Raw genomic sequence first — 22,596 nt, forward strand, 5'->3', positions numbered from 1 at the left:
CAGCACTTAAGTTTTCTCCTCCCCCTGCACAACAACTTGACCACTGTCTCCTCTCTTCCCACAAACACCCCAGTTTTAAGCTAAAAGTGGCAAAAAGTATAAAAGTTTGTCATTTCTAAAGTTCAAAGATCTCTTACAATCCCCAAATTTTCAGTACCTTAAATACACCAACTAGAAACACTTTGGAACAAAACACAGCACTGTAGGTGACCTACAAGCATAATTAACTTCTAGGCATTGACTCTAATAGTACTCACGGTGCTGAGGCCAAGAGCTGTCAAAACAAAAAGAACTAAAACAAGAATGTACATTCTAGTCTTCCTGTCACGTTTTAAAAACACAGGCTTCTGAGCAAAACATTTTGGAAAACACTGAAGTGAAATAAAGACCAAAGGGCCATCCAAATAATCAGCAGCAAAGTACTGCAGGACTATAAACAACCTTGAATAACAAGTTATTTTCTTTTCTTATGCCATTAATAATTTTGGCTCTGCAAAGCCTGGAAACTGTCTTAGGAAAAACTGTAACTAGATTTTTTTTTTTTTAAGGAAAATATTTAGTCACACAATAATTCACATGATTTTTGCAAATCAGTGCATTATAACAGATAGAGCTCATTATCGCCGAAAAGAAAAATGTGACCATTAAAATTAGGATCCGGAAAAGATGGGAGAGGTGACAGGTTTTTCAGTAATGGAAATCCCCAACCTCATCTTCTGGCAGGTATCAACAGAGCACCAGCACATGACAGTACAGTATCATTCAGAACAGAAATCAAGCAATGAGCATTAGTCAATTCCCACAGAAATCAGAGAGAGATTTATGGAGGCAGAAACAATTTTGTAAGGAACTCATCAACCAACACTGACTATGTTGAAGTTTGTCCCCATTTCCAACAATTAATAGTGTCTCAAAGTCTCAGCATCTTACACACCCAAAATTTAGAGCCTGATCTAATAGTCTTCCCAAAGCAACGGGAAATCTGCTGCCCTTGGTGGACCGAAGGATCAGAGGGCCAAGCTGAGTCTGCCCGCTGGTCCTGAGGTTACTCCAAGCCCAAGATGTAACATACACAATTTGGAGACAGAGAACAGTCACTTTCTTTAAGAATGCAACACTTCCAAGCCAGCCTAGGTTACAAACCTTTTAGAGAGTAAGTTTTTAAGCTGCCCACTTTGTGAACACACAAGGTCACATTTTCTCCCTTTATCCTTGAGACAACTGTTGAAAAAGAGGCAAAAAGGCCTGGAGCTCTGACACCACAGTAAGAAGCACTGTCTCCTTGTTCTGGGAGCTTTCCTTCAAAACAAAAGACTCACAAAAAGAAGAGGGGCTGGGCAGGGGGAACAGCATCTTGCCCAGCCAGAACTTCGAGGGCCTGACTGCCAGAGCAGTGACTTATTTCTAGTTGGTCAGTCCTCCTGGGGTGTTAATTTACATTCCATTTCAAAGCACGAACACCACACAGATTTGAGGGGGAAACATGAGAAACCATAACAATCTACAGTAGAAGAGATAATATTCCATTTTCTGTGTCCAGTTAAGCGCTTCAAGTAGTAGCAAAAGCAGTGTTAAAAGCAGGAAAGTCTAATGATTCAAAAGATACCAACTTTAGGGGAAAAAAAAAAAAAAGAAAGACTAAAGCTTATTCAGCCTTGATTAATTATAGCTTTAATCTTGAAAGTTTTCAGTTTTAGTTTCAGGAGTTCTGGGCATATAGCCCAAAAAAAAAAAAGGGGGGGGGGGGGGGGAAAAATAATTCAATTATAATACTTTCCCAATCCCTTTTCACTAAACTTACTTCTACTGGGAGAAGTGTCATTTTGCCAGTCAGGCATTGTGTAAGAAGCCAGAATGTGCTCTTTCTTTGCCCTGAGAACACTAGCCTTCACAGTTAAAATGGATTATGCCATTTGTGTTCATCAGGAAGAATATGGGACCAGTCCACTCACCCACAACACGAGGCACCACTTATGAGAGCAATAAACAGAGAGTGATCACATCGAATACCTGGGGGAGCACAGCAGCAAAGCTCCTTCACCTGACCCTGTGGCCTGGGTCTAACCCCTGCGGAGGAGGGAGGGCCAGGGAGAAAAACAATTCCTGTGGCCGCTTGTGCCACGGTGAAATGAAGCCTTCAACAGCCCCTTCTCTTTACCTGCCCTGCAGCAACGCTGAAGGTGGCTTGATGCGGATGCCCCTGCGCAGCCCCCAGGTGCCCGGGTGTGAGGCAGCCCTCACCATCCCCTACAGCGACCCACACACAGCTGGGTGCGGAGCCAGGCAGGGATGGGGGAGCCTCCAGCCCTTATCTGGGCAGGTTTCAGCCTCTGCCCCACAAGTACATCGCTGCCACATGACAGAGGCGTGAAACACGAGCAAGGCAGAGACGCAAAGCACACGCAACACACCTGCGCCCCGAAGCGCCGCATTCCCCGCAGAGCGGGGGCACTGACGCGGGGTGCCGTGGTGTTTTGGGAGACGTTCTGGCCGCCGCTTGCCCCGGCAGAGGCAGAGCAGCGCGGCGCTCCCGGCTCCAGCCTCGCACCTGGGCACAGCCCGCTCCCCTCCCGCCGGACCCGCCGCTCGCAGCCGCCGGGCGCTCACCCCGCGCTGCCCCGCAGAGGGAGGAGGAGGCGGAGGGAGGGAAGAGAAGGAAAAGCAGAAAGAGCCGCGGGTGCCGCACGCCCGCCCTCACCCCGCCCGAGGGCTGTGCGCTCACCTGGTCCCTGCCGCCCCGTGCCGCGGGACGCGAGGGGAAGGAGCAGGAGGAGGAGGAGGCCATGTTGCAGCGCTCCCAGGCTGCGCTCCTCACCTCGCCCGGCCGCCCCGGGCTCACCCCAGCGCCGGGCCGTCCTGCCCGCGCTGCCGCCCCCGCAGGTGGGGCCGGGCCCGCTGTGCTCTCCTCCCGCGGCGGGCAGGGCACGGGGGGCGGGCGCGCTGGCTCCGGGACCGCCGCCCCGTCCCGTCCCGTCCCGCCCCGTGCCTGGGGCCGGCCGCGCCGGAGGTGCCACAGGGCGGGGGCAGCGCCCCGAGGTCCGCCCCGCTGGGAAAGCGGGAGAGTGGCCGCTGCCGGGGGCTCCCCCTCAGCCGCCCGCACCTGCACCGCGGCTCACCTGGAGACGGCGGGCTCCGCTCTGCCCGCCGAGCGCCCTCGGGGTGCGGGGGGGAAAGCTCAGCTGAACTTTGTTAAACAAAACTCCAAAGCCAACCAGATCCGCGCGCTGGGCGCTGATGAGCTCCGTACCGCAGCTCTCGCTGGTTTTCCCTCAGGAGTGCCACAGGTGTAGTGTATTCACTGCAATGCAAATGCGAAACCGCTCGCACCTGAGCGGCGGCGGGAGAATGGCCATCGGGAGCTGCGCCTGTGGATAAGGATTAGCTGATACTCCCTCAGAACGCGCTTGAGCCTGACTGGGTCAGTCCTGGTTTTTCCTCCCCCCCAGCCCAAGCTGGGGGCTGTACAAGCCTCACAGGTGAGATCCAGCGGTGATCAAACTAGCGGTTAGTTCTGCTTGTACTTTTTCTTAGTTTTAAAAAATGCCTTAATCAATCTCATTAAAATGTGCTTTATCACAGCATAAAATTGTGAAAGTATTGTAAAAGCAATTAGTTTTGACTTAAATTACTTTATCTTATCATTACTTCTCACAAGGTTGTCCTGGTGCATCAACCCATTTTCCTGTTTTAATTAGAACTTGATTTACCCATTAGTAGTGGTGAAACACAACAAGTGGTAGTAAGCACTAATTTACCAAGAAATATTGGTGATAACACTATCACATCCAGTTAGTTTTCCTACCGTGGGCCTTGGTGCTGTAGGTGCAATTTACGAAACACGCACCCAGCTGTATAAACTGACTATAGGTGTTTATACATCTTTGGATATTGTGTAACTAATTGCTTGTCACTCCCTCTCTCATGTGTAAACTTTTTTCTTTATATACAGAGCCAAATAAAAATATTTAACCAAAGACCTTGGCTGTGTCTCACATGGAGAAGGTAATTCCACAGAATGTTTTTATCCCTCTTATTTTGTATGTGACTCATTTCCTCAACCCACTCGGAGAACTGGGAGCCAGAGGAGACTGGGGGGGGGGGAAAGGATCACAAGCTCCCTGTTGGCTAAAAGCAGGCATGAAGCAAGGCTGGTCACATTCACTGATGGGCAGTGGCAATTAGCAGTTCTGTGGCTGGGTCACACACTGGTTTTATACAGCTCATGTACCACACCATCACTGCATACCATCTTCCATCGCTCTTTGGGAAGGACAGTTAGAGAGACTTAAATGGGATTTGCAGACTGAAAAAGAAAATAACACCTTAAGGAAAAAAAATGGTTTTACTTGAAATGAAAAGTGGTTTTTAAGTCTACTTTTACAATTGCTAGGAGGAGGAATATTTAAACAAAGTCAAGTGTGATGTGTACATGTAAATCCAGATTGTATTTCCACAGGCTTAGAAACCTCACTTGTCTCATCTACACTCCCACCTGGAAGAGTATAGCTTTTTTTTTTTTTTGGCAGCTGGAATGATACCTGGAGGGAAGGAAAAGTTAACTTCCCTTACTTCAGGAGAGGTTTCAGGTCAGGCTTCCTGACAGAGGTTTGGAATTTAAATGTGCTGTTGCAGTGCATTTGATCTGACCGAGCAAAGTAGCGGGTGGTTGTTGTAAGATGAAAAAAGGATAAACAGATAAAACCTGAGGTAAATTGGAAAAAAAGAAGTATGAAACAGCCATTCAAGGAAAGAGATTTTTAATGTAACTGTCTCCAAGTGAGGAATGTTGCTGATTGAGTTACACTGCTGCCGCAGACAGGGCCTGACATTTGTGCAGAGCCTCGGGGAATGGGGTTTGTGGTTGCCTTGTTCCCTGCAGGGGTGTGCTGCTATCCAGGCCGCCACACCTACCTCAAAACCAGCCCCTTCCAGCCACCAGGCACTGCTTGCCTGCATCCAGGATGAGGGAGCTCCAAATGTGAGCCTGACTGCACCTCCCCTGCTCTCATGCACCCAAACATAAGTTAAACATGGTTTATTGGGTTCTGCCATTTTAATTCTTGAATTGTAAGCTAAGTGAAATGCAAAAACTAAAATCAGGAACCAGCCAGGTGACCTGGGGTCAAGAGGGAAAGCTTTGCCCAACTGAAGTTAATGGGAGTTTTGCCAAAGACTTTGGTGGAGCCTGGCTTTTTGCCCAGATGCTCCAAAGAAACAAAAGGCACCTTTTTTTTCCTCTGCCCCCAGGTTTGATACATATATGCTGTTCACCTTTCTCATTGAATTACAATTATGAAAATAAAATCCAGGTTGGATGTTCATAAGTATTTCTCTAGAGGTATATATGAAACCAGCTGTGTGTCCCACGATGAAGGAAGATCCACAGTGACAGCAAAGCATTCCCTGCTGTGGGAGTTTGGCAAAGTCAGAGCTGGGGGAAGATTTCAGTCCAGCAGTCACACATTTCAGCCCCTGGAAGCCACCCCAATAAGCTCAGCAGGGACTCTGTGCACCCCTCTCCACAAGGTCCCCACACACCACACTCTCCCCTCAGTCCTCTTTGTGTGCTGAGAGGTTCATTTCCATGATTTTCAGCTAAGTTTTTTTCCAGGAAGGTACAAACCCATGAATAACCAGTGACAGCTCCTTCTATCTACAATATCTCCTTGTTTGAAATTCGAAGGAATTTGAAATGAAGGAATGGTTTATGATATGTTCATTATTGCAATCATATCAATATTCGGGATTTTCAGGTAAAGTGATTTCGTGCTTGTTACAAAAAAACCCCCTTAAAAATAATTTGAACCTAAATACAAATACTTTAAGTGCATTTAAAATATTTATATTAATGCTTTAAGGAGACATTGACAATTTAATTCTTTTTTTCTAAGCAGCTTCCATCCTTTTATTTTCAAACACTTCTCAGGAGCTTTTTGTCTTCTGGCATCCTATCAAAACACTAACGGCCAAATGAGAGCAGCAGAGAAGTTATCCATGTTTCATGATAGTAGGAACTGTCCTGCATAATGAGATTTATCAGGTTAAATGTATTACCTGAAATATGCATTAGAGATATTATCCCTCTAATACTATCTTGCATTCCTAAGTGCTAGTACATCTCTCTTACTGTACTTTTGCATTTGTCATGTTAACAAAATTATCTTTGAGTTCTAATAAATGTTAAAATAAGTCAATCAATGTTTCTATTTATCTGCTTTCGAGCACAGTGGACACAACCTATTTGAGATACCCTCATTAGTATTCACAAACCAGTTGACCTTTGTTAGTCCCATCATTATGTAAAAGACAGAATACACTTCTTTTCTTCCTTACAGTGATGTTATTGCTGAGGAGAATATGATTAATATACGGAAGACAAGATGATATTGACTCTTGCAGCTGCCCTCTGCTCAGCAGAGAAGAAGTTGTTCAGAGCATTACACTGGGTTCTCAGCCATGAATACAACTGTAATGCCATAATCCAAGCTCGGCATTGTTGCTCTGATCCCGTGTGCCTTGCACAAACAGTGCTGCAGTTCAGGCAAGTGGAAGTCTGAGATGCCAAAGAGGTTTTAATATATGTGCCCCTTGGTCATTTATATAAACAAAATATAATTAACATTGTGTTGTCAAGGTAGACCTAGATTCCTTTGCTGTTTTCCTTGGAGGTTTCCCTCGATTCTGCACTTGGATGATCCATGTTTTGCTGTAAAGGGGAGCAGCAGTCCTAGGGATTCCCACGTGCGTCTATCTGTGACTCAGTTGTCAGCACGCTCACTGCTGCTGTTCCTTCAAGCAGAACAGTAAACCCCTTCAAACACAAAAGTCACTGCAAATACAGTTGTATTGCTTGTCTCAAGCAGCATCATTAGCTCCTGCCATGTCCAAAGCAATGATCAACCGAGATAAGCACTATCCAGTCAGAAAGGAGACGTGATTTATATCCTAAGGACATGCAGACAACAGCGAGAGGGAGGAAAACGCAAGGTAAGCAGAACTGTCAGACTGGTGTTTGACAAATTAATGCCACGTCGAGTCTATGCTTCCATGCACTCGGCCTCCTAAGCAAGGCAGCTGGAGCTCAAAGAGAGGGCCACAGGCTGAGGGCAAGGCGGCCTCCGCTACTCCTGGAGGACACCACTGCACACAACAGCACTCTGCATTGCTCTGAGGTGTTGGCACGGCCACCAGTCCACCCAACACGGAGACCACAGCAAAATAATGTCCCTGAGCTGCTCACCTGATGAAGCCAGCACAGCCTGGGAACTGAGGCAGAGCCACAGGAGCTGACACAAAGGCAGGGGCAGTGATGCTGGGCTTCGAGTGCAGCAGCAATCAGACGGATCTCAAAGCCATCCGCCTCCCAGACCTTTTCTAAAGGTATCAGAAAAGGATAAAGTTGTCACCTGAGGTGCTGACCAAGGGGATGACCAACCACCTCAAGCCGATCACAGCGCCGTGTGCTGCTGGCTCATGGAGAAGTCTCCCCACATGTGAAACAAGTGGGGGTCCTTCGCAAGAGAGAGCTGTTCTTCAACCAGCTTTCCTTCTGGTGCCTCGTGGTCTTCCCCACTGAAAGCCCATGACACAATGGGATGTATGGAAAAAGATGTCTTCTCAAAGAATTTGGAAATTCAGCGAGCACTCTGAGAATGAATGGTTAGTGTCCAGCAGGAAGGACAGTCAGAGCACAGCTAAGAAATACTTGTGTGTGTATAAACTAAAGCTAGAAAAAAAGATCTCACTTTCAAGGATATTCAGATCAGTGTATTCAGTACTTTCAGACACAGTATATTTTATACATAATCCCTATATATTTTAATATAACATATTAATTTATAGTGCTGAATATTTATGATACTGCAAGACCACCAACCCCTGTAAATTAACTAAGGTTAGCATATGTCTAGGACTTCCAAGACATGTTTTCTTTTTCTCTGAAGGAAAAGATGGAATTTGGCCACCTTCCTAAGGTTCTTGGACAAGGACTAGTCCAGCAGTAGTAGCTCCAGCCCCCGCTGGCTATAGGAAGCAATTCCCCCAAAGCCGCAGAACACATTGATAGTGCTGCTGGTGCAGATCCAGGCCTGAGGGATGTGTCCCACACTCTACCTGAGCTGTGCAGCTGATCCACGTGCACTGCTGTGCCCAGACTGTCCTGGCTGCTTTGGACTTGTTACACACACAGAGCACAGAAATTCTCTGCCACGGTGCAGGACAGAGCACATCAGGCTCTTTTCCTATGAATAACCGCAGAAGATGTGAGGCCGTGTTCCCATACTGAGTTTCCCGGATATACAGAAGCCTCGTTCTAGGCAGGTAAATTCCCAGCAAGTGGTGGGAATACAGGATTCAAAGTAAACAGAGACCCGCAAGCATGCGCACCACCTGCTGCAAAAATTCCCCAGGAGGGAGGGGAAAGTGCGGGGGCTTTACCCCTGAAACGCACTCGGGGGGAGGAGCGGGACGAGCTGCCTCTCGCCTTTGCCATGGGGCAGGGATGAGAAGGAGGAAGTGTACCATAAACAGTCCTGCCTCCTGGAATCACCCTCCCAAAGAAACGCTTTAAGGGAGAAGCTGGATGTTTTTGTTCGCAGCAGCCTGCCCTGCTTACATTTAAGACAAACAGCAAAGCCGTCCTTCAAGAATGTTGTAAACCAGTGCAATGAAGTAATTAAGAAAAGCAGTAACACCAGCGGTGCGCAGTGGTGCCTGCGGCACACCCCTGCAGGAACTGTAGGTTTCCACAGGAGCTGCCGGTCCAGGAGTGTCGGTGCCGATGGGAAACAGGTACCAGAGTGGGTCAGCAGCATCACAGAATGCACAGCGGAACTGTCCTGCAGGGGAAAGACTTGTAAAACTAGAAACACGGGACCTTCACTAATCTATTTAGCATTTCGGTAAGAAAATTTGTTTGGAGTAGTATTTTTCCCGGCTTTTTGCTAATCCATGTGTATTGTAGTACCACTTTCCTGGGTACTGCTGGAGAGAGGTCGCAGCTGGCAGAGGACTCACTGAGCAGGGCCCACAGGTGCCCCTCTTAATTATGTCCCCGACCCTTCTTTTAGCAGCTGGAATAGTACAGGGACTAATCTTTCTTAATCTGGAAGTAGGGATACAGAACTTTAATTTTCCTACAGACACATGTCCCAGCTTCTGGGGAATTAAGTTACCCAATGACCTTTTATTAATGCATATGCTTTAAAAGCAGCTCCCAAGGCCACAGCAGCATTTCCCAGATCAGCACCCGTGCAGCCTGAAATAATGAATTTATGCTCTGGCGGGCCACGGCATCCAAATCTAACAGACTTGACTAAAAGGAGCAGCTGCAGCCAGAGCCTAGCCTGGTCCAAACACGATGATATTTTCCAAACCATGCCAACAGCCCAAAGTGTTATTCCAGCGGTACCCAGTGTCCAGTGATTTAAAGTTGATCAAGCAACTGGAGCATCTCTCTGAGGAGGGAAGGCTGAGGAAGCTGGGGCTGTTCAGCCTGGAGCAGACAGCTGAGAGGCAACATGATCCCTGTCTGCTCAGAGCAGGGACCAGGCGCTGCTCCTTGGGACCAGCAATGGCACAAGAGGAATGGGAAGGAACTGATGCCCAGGAGTTCCACCAGAGCACGAGGAGGAACTTCACTGTGCGGTGACCGCGCACTAGACAGGTCTTATTCGCTGGAGACATTCCAGAACCGTCTGGACGCGAACCCGTGCCATGTGCTCTGGGACGGCCCTGCATGAGCGGGGAGGTGGGACCAGGTGACCCACGGGTGTCCCTTGCAGCCTGCCCCATGCCGTGATTCTGGGGCCGTGACCAGTCCGCCCAGCGGTGCCGTCCCAGCGCCCCCGTGGCACCGGCCTTGGGAGCCCGGCACCACCCGCCCGCGCCGCCACACTGCCTCCCCTCGCGCCGTCCACGAACCAAGGGGACGCCCGGCGCATCCTCAGCTTGCCGCGCCCGGCCGCGCAGCATTTCTGTATGTTGCCCCCTCGCGGCGCCGCAAGCCGCCGTTCGGGCCTCGCGTTGGCGCGGAGCGCGCTGATTGGCCGCTTTGAACGGGCCCGGCGCGGCGCCATTGGCGGAGCGCGGCGGGCGGACGGTTCGAATGCGCGGCGGCCCCGCCCCCGCCCGCGCGGCGCTGCGGACGTGCCTGTGCGGCGGCGGCGGCTCCGCAGGTGAGCGGCGCGCGGAGGGGCCGTTGGTGCGCGCGGCCGCGTGAGGGGCAGGGGGGAGCCGGGCAGAGGGGTGCGCGCTCCCGAGCCCGGGCGGGGTCCCGCTCCCCAGCCGGGGGCACAGCGCGGCCGCCCGGCCCCTCCCGGTCTGCGGCGGGGAGCGGGGGAGCGCCCCGGAGAGCCGGGAAGGGAGCGGGGGAGCGCCCCGGGCCCGCGGGAGCGGGACAGGGGTTGGGCCGCGCCGAGCGGGGCCTGCGCGGCGAGCGGGCGCTGCCCGCCCTGGCCGGAGCTGGCAGCCTCTCGGAGCCGCAGGTAACGCGGATCCGCTCGGTGTCCGGAACCCCCCGAGGCTGGTGCCGGTCCGGAGGAGCGGGGGAGGTGTGGAGTGCCAGCCCCGGCTGCTGCCTCCGCGGGCCGTGCGGGGCACTCACCCGTGCACCCTGGGCCGCTGTGCCCTGGCACGGCTAGCACCCAGTCCCCGGATTCTTACACAGTGGGATTCCTATCTGTTTCTAGCTCATTGAGTGAGTGGCTAGGTAAAAGCGATGAGTAGGCTACGCTTTTTTCAGTTCCCTGGAGAAGCTTCCTTCAAAGATTTTTAAGTTTTTTTTTCCTTGGAATCACTCGTACTTTGGGGTGTAGTTTTTCTAGCTGGAATTCTGAATAAATGTATACTGTGTTTTTGTTGAGGAGAACAGTTAAGTGTTTCACATTAAGTCTTAATTATGTGAAGCACAACTCACTTCTAAAGGCCTGGCATAGGTTTAGTGATTTGTCTGTGTTCAGGACAGCAACTGTTCGCCCTCACTTCCTGTTACTTTTTTCCTGTCCATTTCAGGGACAGCCACAGCAATGGATGATTACACTAAAATAGAGAAGATTGGGGAAGGTAAGTAGGGGGAACAGTGAGCTTTTAAATGCTCCAGAGTTTGAGCTATGAAGTGTCCCAGAAGCTCTATGCACTCTGCCTGTTACAGGAACCACTGAGATCCAACCAAGTGGCTAAATAAGCCTGTGGCTTACTGTAGTAGTTATCTATATCTGTAAAAACTTTTAGCCTGTCCTTATTTTGAAAGTGACATGGTCTTTTTAAAAAACTGACCAGTGTTGAAAAGTGTCTGCCTTCATTTTGATGGCTAATGGTGTAACATTCCTCCAAAAGGGAGAAAAAATATGTTCTGTGTCTTGAAGCCAGTTTAGGAAAATCCACTATTACTGTGTGTATGAACTCACCAGTTGCCCCATAATCTGTACAATGTGTGGTTTTGCATGGAGCTGCTGGTAGGGAGTAGTATTTTCTGGATTGTTGTGCTCTGGTTCCATACGGTGGAACCAGTGCGGGTGTCAAGGGAAAGCACAGATTGGAAGCCTCTGTGGAAAAGTGAATTTTAACAATTACTTTACATTGAGGCACTAAGAAGATGGCTTCGATGCAGATGTTAGTCACAGCCTCCCTTTGACTGGAAATCCAGCCTGTGTTAACTGTAGGAGTCAGTGGTTTTTATAACACACTACAGAAAGCTCTAGCCTTATGTAGACTTGAAAGTTTGAAGTACATTGCTCTGAGATTGCACTCTGAGGCAATAGCAAAAGGTGTGCTTGGATCTTGCAACAAAACTTTGTAACCAAAGCCTTGTGCATGAATTTTTCTGAAATCAACTAGTTTGGCCTCATGTGAGGGATTAATGCTTCAAGAAGGGTAAAAAGAGAAGGCTTACCCAACTTGGTTCGAGTGTTCTACTTCTGTGAACACTGATGATTAAAATGGATTGATTTGAGATTTAATATTGGTTCCAGTTTCAGTTTCTGCTGTGACCCACAGCGCTAGCCCCTCTCCTGCACTGAGGATTATGCCAGAGGTATTTCTACAGCTCATACCCATGGATAGCTGGATCTCAGACTGCAGAAGGAGCACTACTTCCATTTGCAGCTAAACCTTCAATATTTTAATATGATGTGTCAATGGCAAAATCATAACCATGTATAATGATCTTGGCTGAAAGTTAATCAATTTGAAACTCAAACAGTATCTGATTTTATAACTACATCTTTCAAATATTCACCTTTCACACTTTGGCTTCTAAGCATCCTAACAAATGCTACACTTCATGGGTGGCATGCTTTAAACAAACAGAACTATTGCTCAGTTAAATGCCACAGTTAAGTAGTAGCTTGTAATCAAACAAAATACTCCATTTGCAAAGACTTTTGCTATGTTAGCAGCTCATGTTTGCAATAACTTATTTGTACCTGAAGCTGGTACTTCCTATATTTGTTTCACTGTCTTTTTGTTCAGGTACCTATGGTGTTGTGTATAAAGGTCGTCACAAAACCACAGGCCAAGTGGTTGCAATGAAGAAAATACGTCTAGAAAGTGAGGAGGAAGGTGTTCCAAGTACTGCTATCCGAGAAATTTCTTTATTAAAAGAGCTGAATCATCCCAATATAGTCTGGTATGCATATACTGGTATTTAGCTAAACTCTTGGAAGGGCACTAGGTCCCATCAATCATAAATTATTTTTCCACTCATCTAGTGAGGTGCGACCCTTCTGTTTAATATAGTGTCTGCTTTGCAGCAAATAGTTCAATTCTATATTGCAGTTTTCTAGTTAAACCTTCCTCATGTTGCCTCTTTCCATTCTAGGAATGGAACAAATTTTTATTAATTTAGGAATTTCCGTAAATTATTTTCAGAGGGGTTTCTGTGAGAATGGAGGCAGCATATCCCATGAAAACTGGCTGAAGCTGTTACTTCAGGCAGTCTCAGAGGTTTATTTGCCACCTTGGAATAGACCATTTGACTTAAGTGTTCTGATGTTCTTCCTTGCTGTTCTGTAGAAGGAGTTTAGATGTGTTTTGATGCTGTCAGAGCTAGCACACCTGAGCTAGGAGTGAAACTTCCATCAGTGATGATCTGTAAAAATGATTGCAGCTATTGTCTTCCCCACAACATGCTTGCTCTTTAATGCAGCAAAATGCTTGATCTTTAATGTGCCTTAAGACTGGCCAAGTCCAGCCAGGTAGTGTCTCAATGTAGTTATTTATGCTTGGGTTTAGGAACCCCTACACTCTAATAAGGGTGAAGATGATACTTTAAAATGTGTGCAAATCCTGCTGTGTCTATTAGATTCCTATTAATATTCCCTTAAACCCTCCTAGTAATTCAGGCTGTGCTATAACAAGCCAGCTTCAAAGACAAGCTAGGCACTAACACCCACAGGTGGGGGTTTTTTTAAAGGCAACAGTATTTTTTTCCTCAGACTCCTGTGTCTGATACGGGGGAACATAAATTTAAGAGGAAGCATATCGACTTTTATCTCAGTCTGACACTATTTCAGATACACTTGATTTTCCAGATGACAGTTTAACTCACTAAGTCTGTTGTTTGAAGACTTTTAAGACTTCCATAATAGGAACCTGGAAATGTCAGCTTGATTCCCTGTTGAGAGAGGGAATGTAACTGTGAGTATGTGCATTTTGCAGTGGAATTAATGGTATACTCAATTTTTAGTCTTCAGGATGTTCTCATGCAGGATTCAAGACTGTACCTCGTGTTTGAATTCCTTTCCATGGATCTCAAGAAGTATTTGGATAGCATTCCATCTGGCCAGTATTTGGAACGTTCACGTGTTAAGGTAATGAGGGCAATTCCTTAATTTCAGAGGGAATTTAATCTAAAGATGACCTACTAAGCCATAAGCAGCTCTTACTTTCAGTGTAATTAACTCCTTGAGGAGAAATAAAAGGTTAAATAAGCAGCTGTAGATAATAAGATGAATGTGAGTTTTGCTTTCAAATGTAACTTGAAAAATCTTTTAATTACTGAGGTTGAACTGCCTTAAATTAGTCTTGAGAATTAATTTGTGTGGCTTTTTGATTGATATTAACTCAATATCTGCAATGTTTTGGATCTCCATTTCCTTCTACTGTGGGGAGAGCTAATATAAGGGAACACCTTTGTGTTGCAGGACCCTGACGTGTACTAAAGGTAACTCCTTCCCTTCTTTCCTCCTATCTCATCCTTTCTAGAGTTATCTGTACCAAATTTTGCAAGGTATTGTCTTCTGCCACTCAAGAAGAGTTCTGCACAGAGACTTGAAACCTCAGAATCTCCTGATAGATGACAAGGGGGTGATTAAACTGGCAGACTTTGGACTGGCCCGGGCCTTTGGAATTCCAGTGCGGGTCTACACTCATGAAGTGAGTTGGGATGTGCTTCTGGTGGTCTGGATAGTGCTTATGTGCTTCCTGCTGAAAACTGGTTATGAAACAGCTGAAAAGAATCGTGGAGATTTCCAAGTCATAAGTTAACAAAACTATGAAAAAGTTAGGTTTTGCTTTCCAAAACAGTTTTCCACCTCTTTGAGGGTTTACTCAAGGCGATTTTACTCTAAGGTTCCAAAGCATTTTATGAATCCCACTCACAGTGAGTCAGATGGACTCAGACTTGTTGCTCACTATCTCATAAAGGCGTTTTTGCTTTGCAAAGCACTCAAATTTGAGGAGGCTTGTGGCTGGGTGCCAAAGGATCCTTGCTCTTAAAGAAGTCATGCAGGCATCTGCTTTTCTTGAAGTAGAGGCTACTGCAATGAAGTTGGTTTGTCTACAAATGAAGTTTGAAATGAGTATTACACTTTTAGTAAACTAAAACTTCTATTACTGGCTATTTTTACCAAAAAATGCAATGCTGCTTAATAATGAATGAGCAATTGTTCTTGCAGTCAATTAAAGGACCTGATTCCACAAACTTAACCTTTCCTTGTTCCACAGGTAGTGACACTGTGGTACAGGTCTCCAGAGGTGCTGCTGGGATCTGCTCGTTACTCTACTCCTGTAGATATCTGGAGCATAGGGACCATATTTGCTGAGTTGGCAACTAAAAAGCCACTTTTCCATGGGGATTCAGAGATTGACCAGATCTTCAGAATCTTCAGGTATGGTGGGCTGCACCTTTCCTTGCTGCCTGTGTGGCACCACACAGCAGCTGTGTGTAATTAAAAGTGTAATAGTGCATAACATTTCTGACTAAACTGCTTAATATTTTGCTTACACTTGCCCAGAGCTTTAGGGACCCCCAACAACGAGGTATGGCCTGAGGTGGAATCCCTGCAGGACTATAAAAACACATTCCCAAAATGGAAACCTGTCAGCCTTGAAACACATGTCAAAAACTTGGATAAAGATGGACTTGATCTGCTGGCTGTAAGTAGTCTGTCTTAAACTACTGATTAAGAAACTGAGTGGTTTGTTTTAAATACTCCAGAATACACAAAGCTGTACTAATGAGACATGGCTAGAAGGAAAATATGGAGCTGCTCAAGCAGGAAAATATGGAGCTGCTCAAGCTATCAGCAGTGGTATGACTCTTCATTCTTGTAGAAACAACACCTTGTGTGACATTCACTCCTTTCACAAGTAATACCAGACTATTCTTCATGTGAAGCAACTGTGCCTCAGCTTTTTTATAAAAATAAACCAGGCACAGCTTGAAAGTGAGGATGTGTCTTTACAAAGAGGTCTCAGTGAAGGCTTCTGCCCATCAAGTAGCTGTCACCTTCCTGCTGCCAGCACCAATTGTGATGTGGCTGTATGACTGCTGAGCCAGTTGGAAATGTTTGTTATGGTAGCATGTGGTTTAATCTAGGTGGATTCATCTTAGTTAAACTTTCATGATGAATTAACTGAGTAAACAAGGATGGAAACAGCTGAATGTATTGATTAGCTGAGACAAGAAACTTAGTTCAAGTCTGTCTGTAGTGTCTGCCTCAGTTGCCTTTAAATTTTGAGTCAAAGGTTTTTGGCTGTGGTGTATTAACTCTTAATTGGTATTTCTTGTGTCTAGTGTGAGTTTCCTTTAGTTCTGTTGCCAGGCAGTTAAATTACTACAGCAGGCTTTTAATTGGGAAGCTCTTCATCAGGCTTTTCCATTTAGTGGTCTTCCAGTCCATATGCTGCCACTGTGGGCTAATTTAAGTCACATCTTAGGTGTGCTCTTTGATGTCCTGAGGTATAATAATTGTACCTTGGTTGTCCTTTGGCTGTTCTAGAGCTGCATTTGTACAGTGCAGCCCTACATTTGGGGGCGTGGGGTGAGTGCTCTGTGTGTCTCAAGACAAGGTGACACTTCAGAACCCCTTGTACAGCAGCACCTGTGGCTCAGGGCTGTAAGCAGTCACTGAGTAGTTCACTACCCATATTGGTAATATGGCAGAATACTCTGAATGAAGCAGTGTTGCCCAAAAAGCTCAAATGGTCACAATTTCTCACCGTTTTTCTTGTGGAACAGAGCCCCAGTTCACACTGACAGCCTGAACATTTGTTAAGCATGTAGTTGTCCTGGATAGCTCTGAACCTTGCAGCACAGTTGTCTTACAGAAATAAGACCACTGACAGCATCTTTATTGACTCAGTTTGAAATAGAATTGTTATGGACTGTGTTTACAAACTGAAATCAATGGAATGGGCAGGAGAATCTTGTTGATACAGTTGTATGAAAAGGACCTGCCAAGGGCTCATCTGTGCTTAGGTGGGGCATCACTGTGTGAAGCTGCTGCTAATAAAGGCAAAAAAAAAGTACTAGTTCTTCATGGTGTTAACACAATTCTAGTCTCAAAGCATGTTAAATTCTCTAAAGTCTTGTACAGTTTTGACTTAATCCATGTTGCCATTTTAGTTTCCTGTTAGTGCCTGGTGACAGTGGTATTCCTGACTGGAATCCCTTTGTTTCCTATAGCACTTTTAAGCCTTTAAAACCAGTAATATAACTTTAAAGGCAACAAGACTGAATAGTTCATTCCAGAGCACAAGCTCAGATATATCAGTGAAAATGTTGATTTTTTTCTATAGACTATTGCAGATGGAATTAGTATGTAAAGGAGCTGTCTTTGAAAATGTCTTAACACAAAAAAATGTGTAATTCAAATTGTATGAGTGACGCTGTAAATTTAAGAACTTCATAACCTAAATGGCCAGCATTTCAAAGCACTTAATGGCTGTCATCAAAAATGTTGCATTATCAAGACAGTAGATGCCAGAAAAAACTGATGTTCCAGACTCCTCAGAGAAGCTTCCTTTACTTACTCTGTCAGTTGCAGTGCTGTAGTCTCAGTGTCACAACATTCCTTTTTCAGAGAAATTTCCCTCTTTAGGTCAATTTTGAGAGGACCTTTGATACCAGAATTAACTAGACAACACTGTTCTGGATATAGGTAATGGGAACCTGCCACAAGGTAAAATTGGACATGCAAGGTTAAATCCAGAGGCAGCATTGCATTTGGCAGAAGTTCAGAAATGCAGATTCAGTGGTTTAAATCAACTTGAAAGACTCCCTGTAGAATGAAGTGTAAAGACAGTTAAATGTCAAGACTGAATACTGGGCAGAGTAATACTGGTTAAGTTTTGTTCTGGAAGACAGATTTGTTGTGCAGACAGGGAAGAAGCAGCTGGTGGAATCCTGATTCCCGTATTTGAAATGGTCTGTCCTTTAGTAAGGAGAAATAAAAAGACTTTGCTAGTTTTAGGTCTAGTAGCAAACTTCTGAATACTTAATTCCTTTTTTGACCCCTTGTATGATATAAGCTGTAAATACTTTTTTTTTTAATGGCTAAAAATGACCAAATTTCCTCCTGTTCTATAAAGGTCTGGGCTATTTTAATGGCTATGGCATTCACTCTTTTTGCTTATCACCTTTATTGAGGTATTCAATTGAAATATTTTATTGCAAAGAGACTCAAGTTTTAACTCAGTTTTCTTCAGTCCTACCTGCTTGTAGTCTACTTTCCAATTTGGATTTTGAAACTGAGTGATCATTCTTTTATTTTAATTGTAAAGTGCTTCACCAACCTGAGCAGAAGCAATTTAAATCATTTTTCTCAATGTCAATAACAAAACAAGTGTAAGACCGCTTGCCCTTGTAAACTTTTAGGGCTCTAACAGCCTAAACCTTATTAATTTCCCTCAGAAGCTGAGACAATTGTTGCTGCTTGGTTCCTGGTTCTGGATTTAGTTCAGTGGATGAGGTACCCAGATACAGGCAAGGGCTTGGTTACAGAACAGGAGGGTAAATGGGATTTTTCACTTTTCTGAGATGTTATGCACTGCTACTGACTTGTAGGGGAAATAATCTCTCCAGCTAGGAGAGCACAGAACAAAGGAGGGAAATGTCTTTATGGTACTTCTATTGCTATGGTTAAATATCTACCTATTTAACATTATTTTAGTTCACATGTCATGAGGAAGTAAATGTTTCTTTTTTTTTCTTCCAGAAAATGTTAATTTATGATCCTGCAAAAAGAATTTCTGGCAAAATGGCCTTGAACCATCCATATTTTGATGACTTGGACAAATCCACTCTTCCTGCTAATCTGATTAAGAAATAGGCCTTTGGACTAAATAATCTGGAGGGAAGTAATTGTGATTATTATTTTACTCTTAAGTCTGTCATTTGTATGTCTGTCTTTTTGCTCTTAAGACTGGCTGTATTCAGTTTGGTTTTGGTTTAAGTGTTATCTAAATGTAAATATTAACCTGTTAGTGCTGAGTTCAAATACAATGCAAATATTGCTGCAATTAATGCAGTCAACTTTCTATAAATAAAGCTTTAACCCCTGTGAAGGACTGAACTTATTTCCAGGCCATGGCTGTTCTGCAGGACTCGCATTTTCTTTGGAATGCACTGGTAAGGTACCACCAGTACCAATGGCTAAAAAAAAGATGCTAACCCAAACTTCTAAATGTTTGTTCCTGCTATGACAGGAAATTCTCAAGTTTGAGATGTTTCAGTGCAATGTTAGTTACAATTTTACTTGAGCATGGCAACTGATGTGCCAAAGAACAACAACTGTGAGATCTGCTGACGGATTGCAACTTACAAAAGTGTAGATGGCCAAACCGATTTTAGGGTTTGAGTTTTTGAAGGCAGCTACAAATCAGGATTTGAGAAAAGTCCCTTGCTCTGTGTTTTTCTTATCTTGGAGGCCCAAGAATTTACCCAGATGTTGGAATGTTAACTCTTAGGAATTGTAATCATAAACTGAGATGTCACACAGGCTTTCCCCTTTAAAGCTCCCTGGCATTTACCTGAAGAGTTGAGTGTTGTCAAAAGTTCCAATAGAGTTCGAAGGTGTGTACTGATAACTGATTGTATGTTAGTTTCCAGTTGCTACCTCCATTCTTGGCTTTCAGACACGTCAGTAGGGATGGGCTGTACATCTGGTCTAAGTTTTATTGGCTCTAGGCACTGTGGTGCTCCTCTGCCTGCTGGTTAGGGACCAAGGCTTGCAGCACAGTGGGGAATAGTATTGAAAGTGTTTAGATTTCTAAATTGGGTGTGTGAAAGCATTAATATGAACTCTTAACACTGGGGTTTGTAGGAGTCCTGTGCTACAACTGCTGAATCTTGGCACTAAAAGCAGTGGACATGACATCTATCCAGTTCACCAGATGCTTATTGTGTCCATCAGTAGCTGAAAGTTTTAGTGTTAGACCTAGCTTTTGTTAACAAGCAGCACGATGAGAGGTAAATACCACTTGGGGTGTTACCACTGTTCTCTGCAAAGTGCTTAATCTCCAGAAATACTGGAGACTTGGTTTAATGGAATCATGTGGTAGCAGAGCACTGAGGAGGAGAGGCTTTTTGAAATCACAGGTAAGCTGCTTAATTGAAAGCGGGGTGGGGGGGGGGGGAAGATGGTGACGGCTGATTCCTTTCTGTTAACGCGAGTGAAAGGATGCAGTTTCAAGACAAAGCAGGGACCTAATTTGTCTCCATTTGAATGTAGTAACTTGATATGGGCTGTACAGGCCCAGAGATTTGTAATTGCTGCTGCTGCTGCTAATTGGTTACTGTGGTGTAGAACAAGAGGGGAACCTGCCAGTAACTGCATTAAAAGTCAGAAGCTAGTGCACAGACAAGGTTCTGTGTGTGGAACAGACTTCAGCTGGGCAAATGAAGTACTTTGTTGCTTGTAGTACTGGTAAAGCTTTATTTTTGTTTTGTAAGTAACTGGTGTCTGTCTCAGTTTCATGTGATATGGGGAATGCTTTAGCCTATCTTAACTAACAGCCAAAGTACTAAGATTTCCAAGGAGGGCTTTTCAAACAGTAACTTACTCCAAGTCTGCAATCTTGTTTAGCCAGGCACTGTTACAGCTGCTGCTGTGACATCCCTGCAGCTCTGAATGAGCTATTATAGTGCTCCTCCTAGCACAGGGGAGGGGCAGGGGCACACAGCGCTGTCCATTTGTGTCTCAGGTGAGATCAGGTGCTGAATATCATACCCAGACACCTGACTCACTCTCACAGCTCCACTGTTATCAATGAGGCCAAGTTATCAGTGAGGCAAATGGCTTCCCTTAGGGAAAATAACATCGTTACCCTTGGGAACTGCCCTGCTGCCTGCACCTAGCATGTGGAAGGTTTCTGATGTTCAAGCTTTGGCCACCTAAAACTCAATTTTATTCCAGTGAAAACTGGGTGTGCCTTGCACTTTGGGGATTTAAGCCACTGTGGGTGATAATCAGCAGACATATTTATTGACACCTATTGCAGTAGCTTTCTTCTGAATGTTGTAAGAGCTGGGGCTGGAATCACTATTTAAAAGCAATCTGCCCTTGTCCAAAATTAAGCTCTGTAATGTAATGTTGCATCAGCATTGCCTCTGGCTGGTCAGCATCTTGTTTTCTACTAGAGCACAAGTAAACCTCAGCTGAAAATGATAAACTTGGTGCTTGACTTCACTTGCTTGTCCTCCATCCCATTAAAATGTAATGTAGGTGAAAAACTTTTGTGTATACAAAAATAGGATTTTACACAGGATCAAACTGGGTTTTGGTGTTTGGGTTTTTTTTAAGTTGCCAAGTGCTAGCAGGCTGCTGAAGTGTGGGGTAGGTGTAAGTTTTATATTTGTCCAGAGATGGGAAATGTACCTGCTGGAGTCAGAAGATACCTATTTAGTCAGACTGCAGCTGCATTTGCTACACTTAAAATTATTTTTAAGCAGCAAATCAAACTTCTGCAGCAACTGAGAGGGAACTTACTAGCATTCCCATGTTGGTATCTGGGGTTACTTCTGAACAGCCAGTTTTGAACAGCACCATTTCCTCCTGGGTGCCCACAGCCCTGCACAAAGGCACAGCACTACTGCTGGTTCTGTTTGATTTTGTTTTGTATCAGGTTTGTAAAGCCTGGGTGGGAATAAGGAAACACTGATATACAGGCCCTACTTCATTAAGCCTGACTATTTATTCTCAACCAAGCTCCTTGCCTTATTTTCTGACAAGCTGCATCAATTTATGGAGTAATCTAAGAATTTCCCATTGCTTTGACCACCAGCTGCTCTGGTTTACATCTGCTGTGTCAATGGCTCATTCCAGGTAATGGCTTTTGATTTTGTTCCCACTGTATTCCTGTATAAAGCATTGTCTCCTCGTGTGTAAATGTCAGCAGGGTACTGGGTGTTCTCCTCTGTTGTTGGGCATATTTTACGTCAGCCTTGGCTATTTCAATATATTCTTGTGTTTGAATCAATAGCAGGCTATTGATGCTGCTGCTAACAGATTAATTGACTGATCTCAAACATATATCTCCAGTAGAGGTGGCTGGCTGACCTTAATGGAAGAATTGGAGGTGAGAGCTGGTCTCTCCAAATTGCTAAAGTGACAGGCATTATGCCCTGGGGGGATGATTAGTGGCTTTACAGGAATAGTTATATTCAGTTCTTTGAATTTAGTGAAAACCTTTCTGCTGACCTCTGGAGCATTTAGACCAGAGTCTCGGAGGGGGTTGTTTAAGAAAATATTTTCCCCAACTATTTAAAGTGGCAACCTATTGAATTCTTAAAAAACCCTGCCTACAACTCACAAAATACCTGGCCAAATGCGAGGCAATGTGTTTGACTGAGAGCCAAAACCTGGGATCTGAATAATTTCCAGCATGGATCCTTGGGCCTGAGGAACATGTTTTTGCCATGATAGCTTGGATTTGCTTAGCAAGGCCCATGGGCCCTTCTAACCCAAGTGGGGCTAAAAGAGCTGTCCTCTTTCTCATTTGCTCTGCACCTACTGCTTTTCTTTGCACAAGGCACATTAACTATCACTTTTCCTGCCAATTATTGGTCTTTCAGGAGAGGGTGGAGTTTTTTTATGTAAAAAAAGAGAGATTTTGTGCCTGTATCATTAACACTCCTCATTGCTATTCCCTCCAACTACCCTTCAGTGCTATTTTTCTCCTCTCTTTTCTCATCTATTACCTTATGAGGCATCAGAGAACAGCTTTTTTGAGGCTGTTCTTCTTGACAGTGATTAGAGGAAGCACATTACAGCCTAGCCAAGGGCTGGCTCTGCATGTCTTGCTTCCAACAGGGACTAGAGACAACGAGGAGGGTTATCCAATACCTGAGTTGGTCCCACCTTGATTTTTTCATAC

The 22,596-nt window shown here is 45.1% G+C and overlaps 2 protein-coding genes across 4 annotated transcripts in view; one reads left to right on the forward strand and one right to left on the reverse strand.

Annotated features, from left to right (window-relative positions):
* The window catches only part of ANK3 (ankyrin 3), a 345,762-nt gene extending 342,881 nt beyond the window's left edge, over window positions 1–2,881 (reverse strand). The window contains exon 1 of the mRNA XM_042033312.1: window positions 2,723–2,881. Within this exon, the coding sequence (XP_041889246.1) occupies window positions 2,723–2,785 (63 nt within the window). The 5' untranslated portion in view covers window positions 2,786–2,881. The remainder of the gene's footprint in view (window positions 1–2,722) is intronic.
* A 7,238-nt stretch (window positions 2,882–10,119) lies between these two features.
* CDK1 (cyclin dependent kinase 1) lies at window positions 10,120–18,786 on the forward strand. 3 transcript variants are annotated; one of them, XM_042033668.1, is made up of 8 exons: window positions 10,120–10,175; window positions 11,011–11,061; window positions 12,469–12,625; window positions 13,685–13,808; window positions 14,203–14,373; window positions 14,944–15,107; window positions 15,234–15,375; window positions 18,438–18,786. In XM_042033668.1, the coding sequence occupies exons 2-8, from the start codon at window positions 11,025–11,027 to the stop codon at window positions 18,549–18,551; spliced, it is 909 nt and encodes a 302-aa protein (XP_041889602.1). In that variant the 5' UTR covers window positions 10,120–10,175; window positions 11,011–11,024; the 3' UTR covers window positions 18,552–18,786. The 3 variants fall into 3 exon arrangements, with proteins under 3 accessions (XP_041889602.1, XP_041889604.1, XP_041889603.1); XM_042033670.1 differs by lacking the exon at window positions 10,120–10,175 and adding an exon at window positions 10,187–10,201; XM_042033669.1 differs by lacking the exon at window positions 10,120–10,175 and adding an exon at window positions 10,464–10,484.
* Window positions 18,787–22,596: the final 3,810 nt, after the last annotated feature.

Source organism: Corvus kubaryi, unplaced genomic scaffold (genome assembly GCF_017639235.1).
Source record: "Corvus kubaryi isolate FWS band 111438036 unplaced genomic scaffold, C.kubaryi_AGA036_p1.0 37357, whole genome shotgun sequence".
NCBI lineage: Eukaryota > Metazoa > Chordata > Aves > Passeriformes > Corvidae > Corvus > Corvus kubaryi.

Excerpts from the sequence above, each read along its gene's own strand:
- CDK1 (XM_042033668.1), top strand. The coding sequence starts at position 11,025 with ATGGATGATTACACTAAAATAGAGAAGATTGGGGAAG. Across the intron at positions 15,108-15,233 it reads CAGATCTTCAGAATCTTCAG|AGCTTTAGGGACCCCCAACA; the intron begins GTATGGTGGGCT and ends ACACTTGCCCAG. Across the intron at positions 15,376-18,437 it reads ATGGACTTGATCTGCTGGCT|AAAATGTTAATTTATGATCC; the intron begins GTAAGTAGTCTG and ends TTTTTCTTCCAG.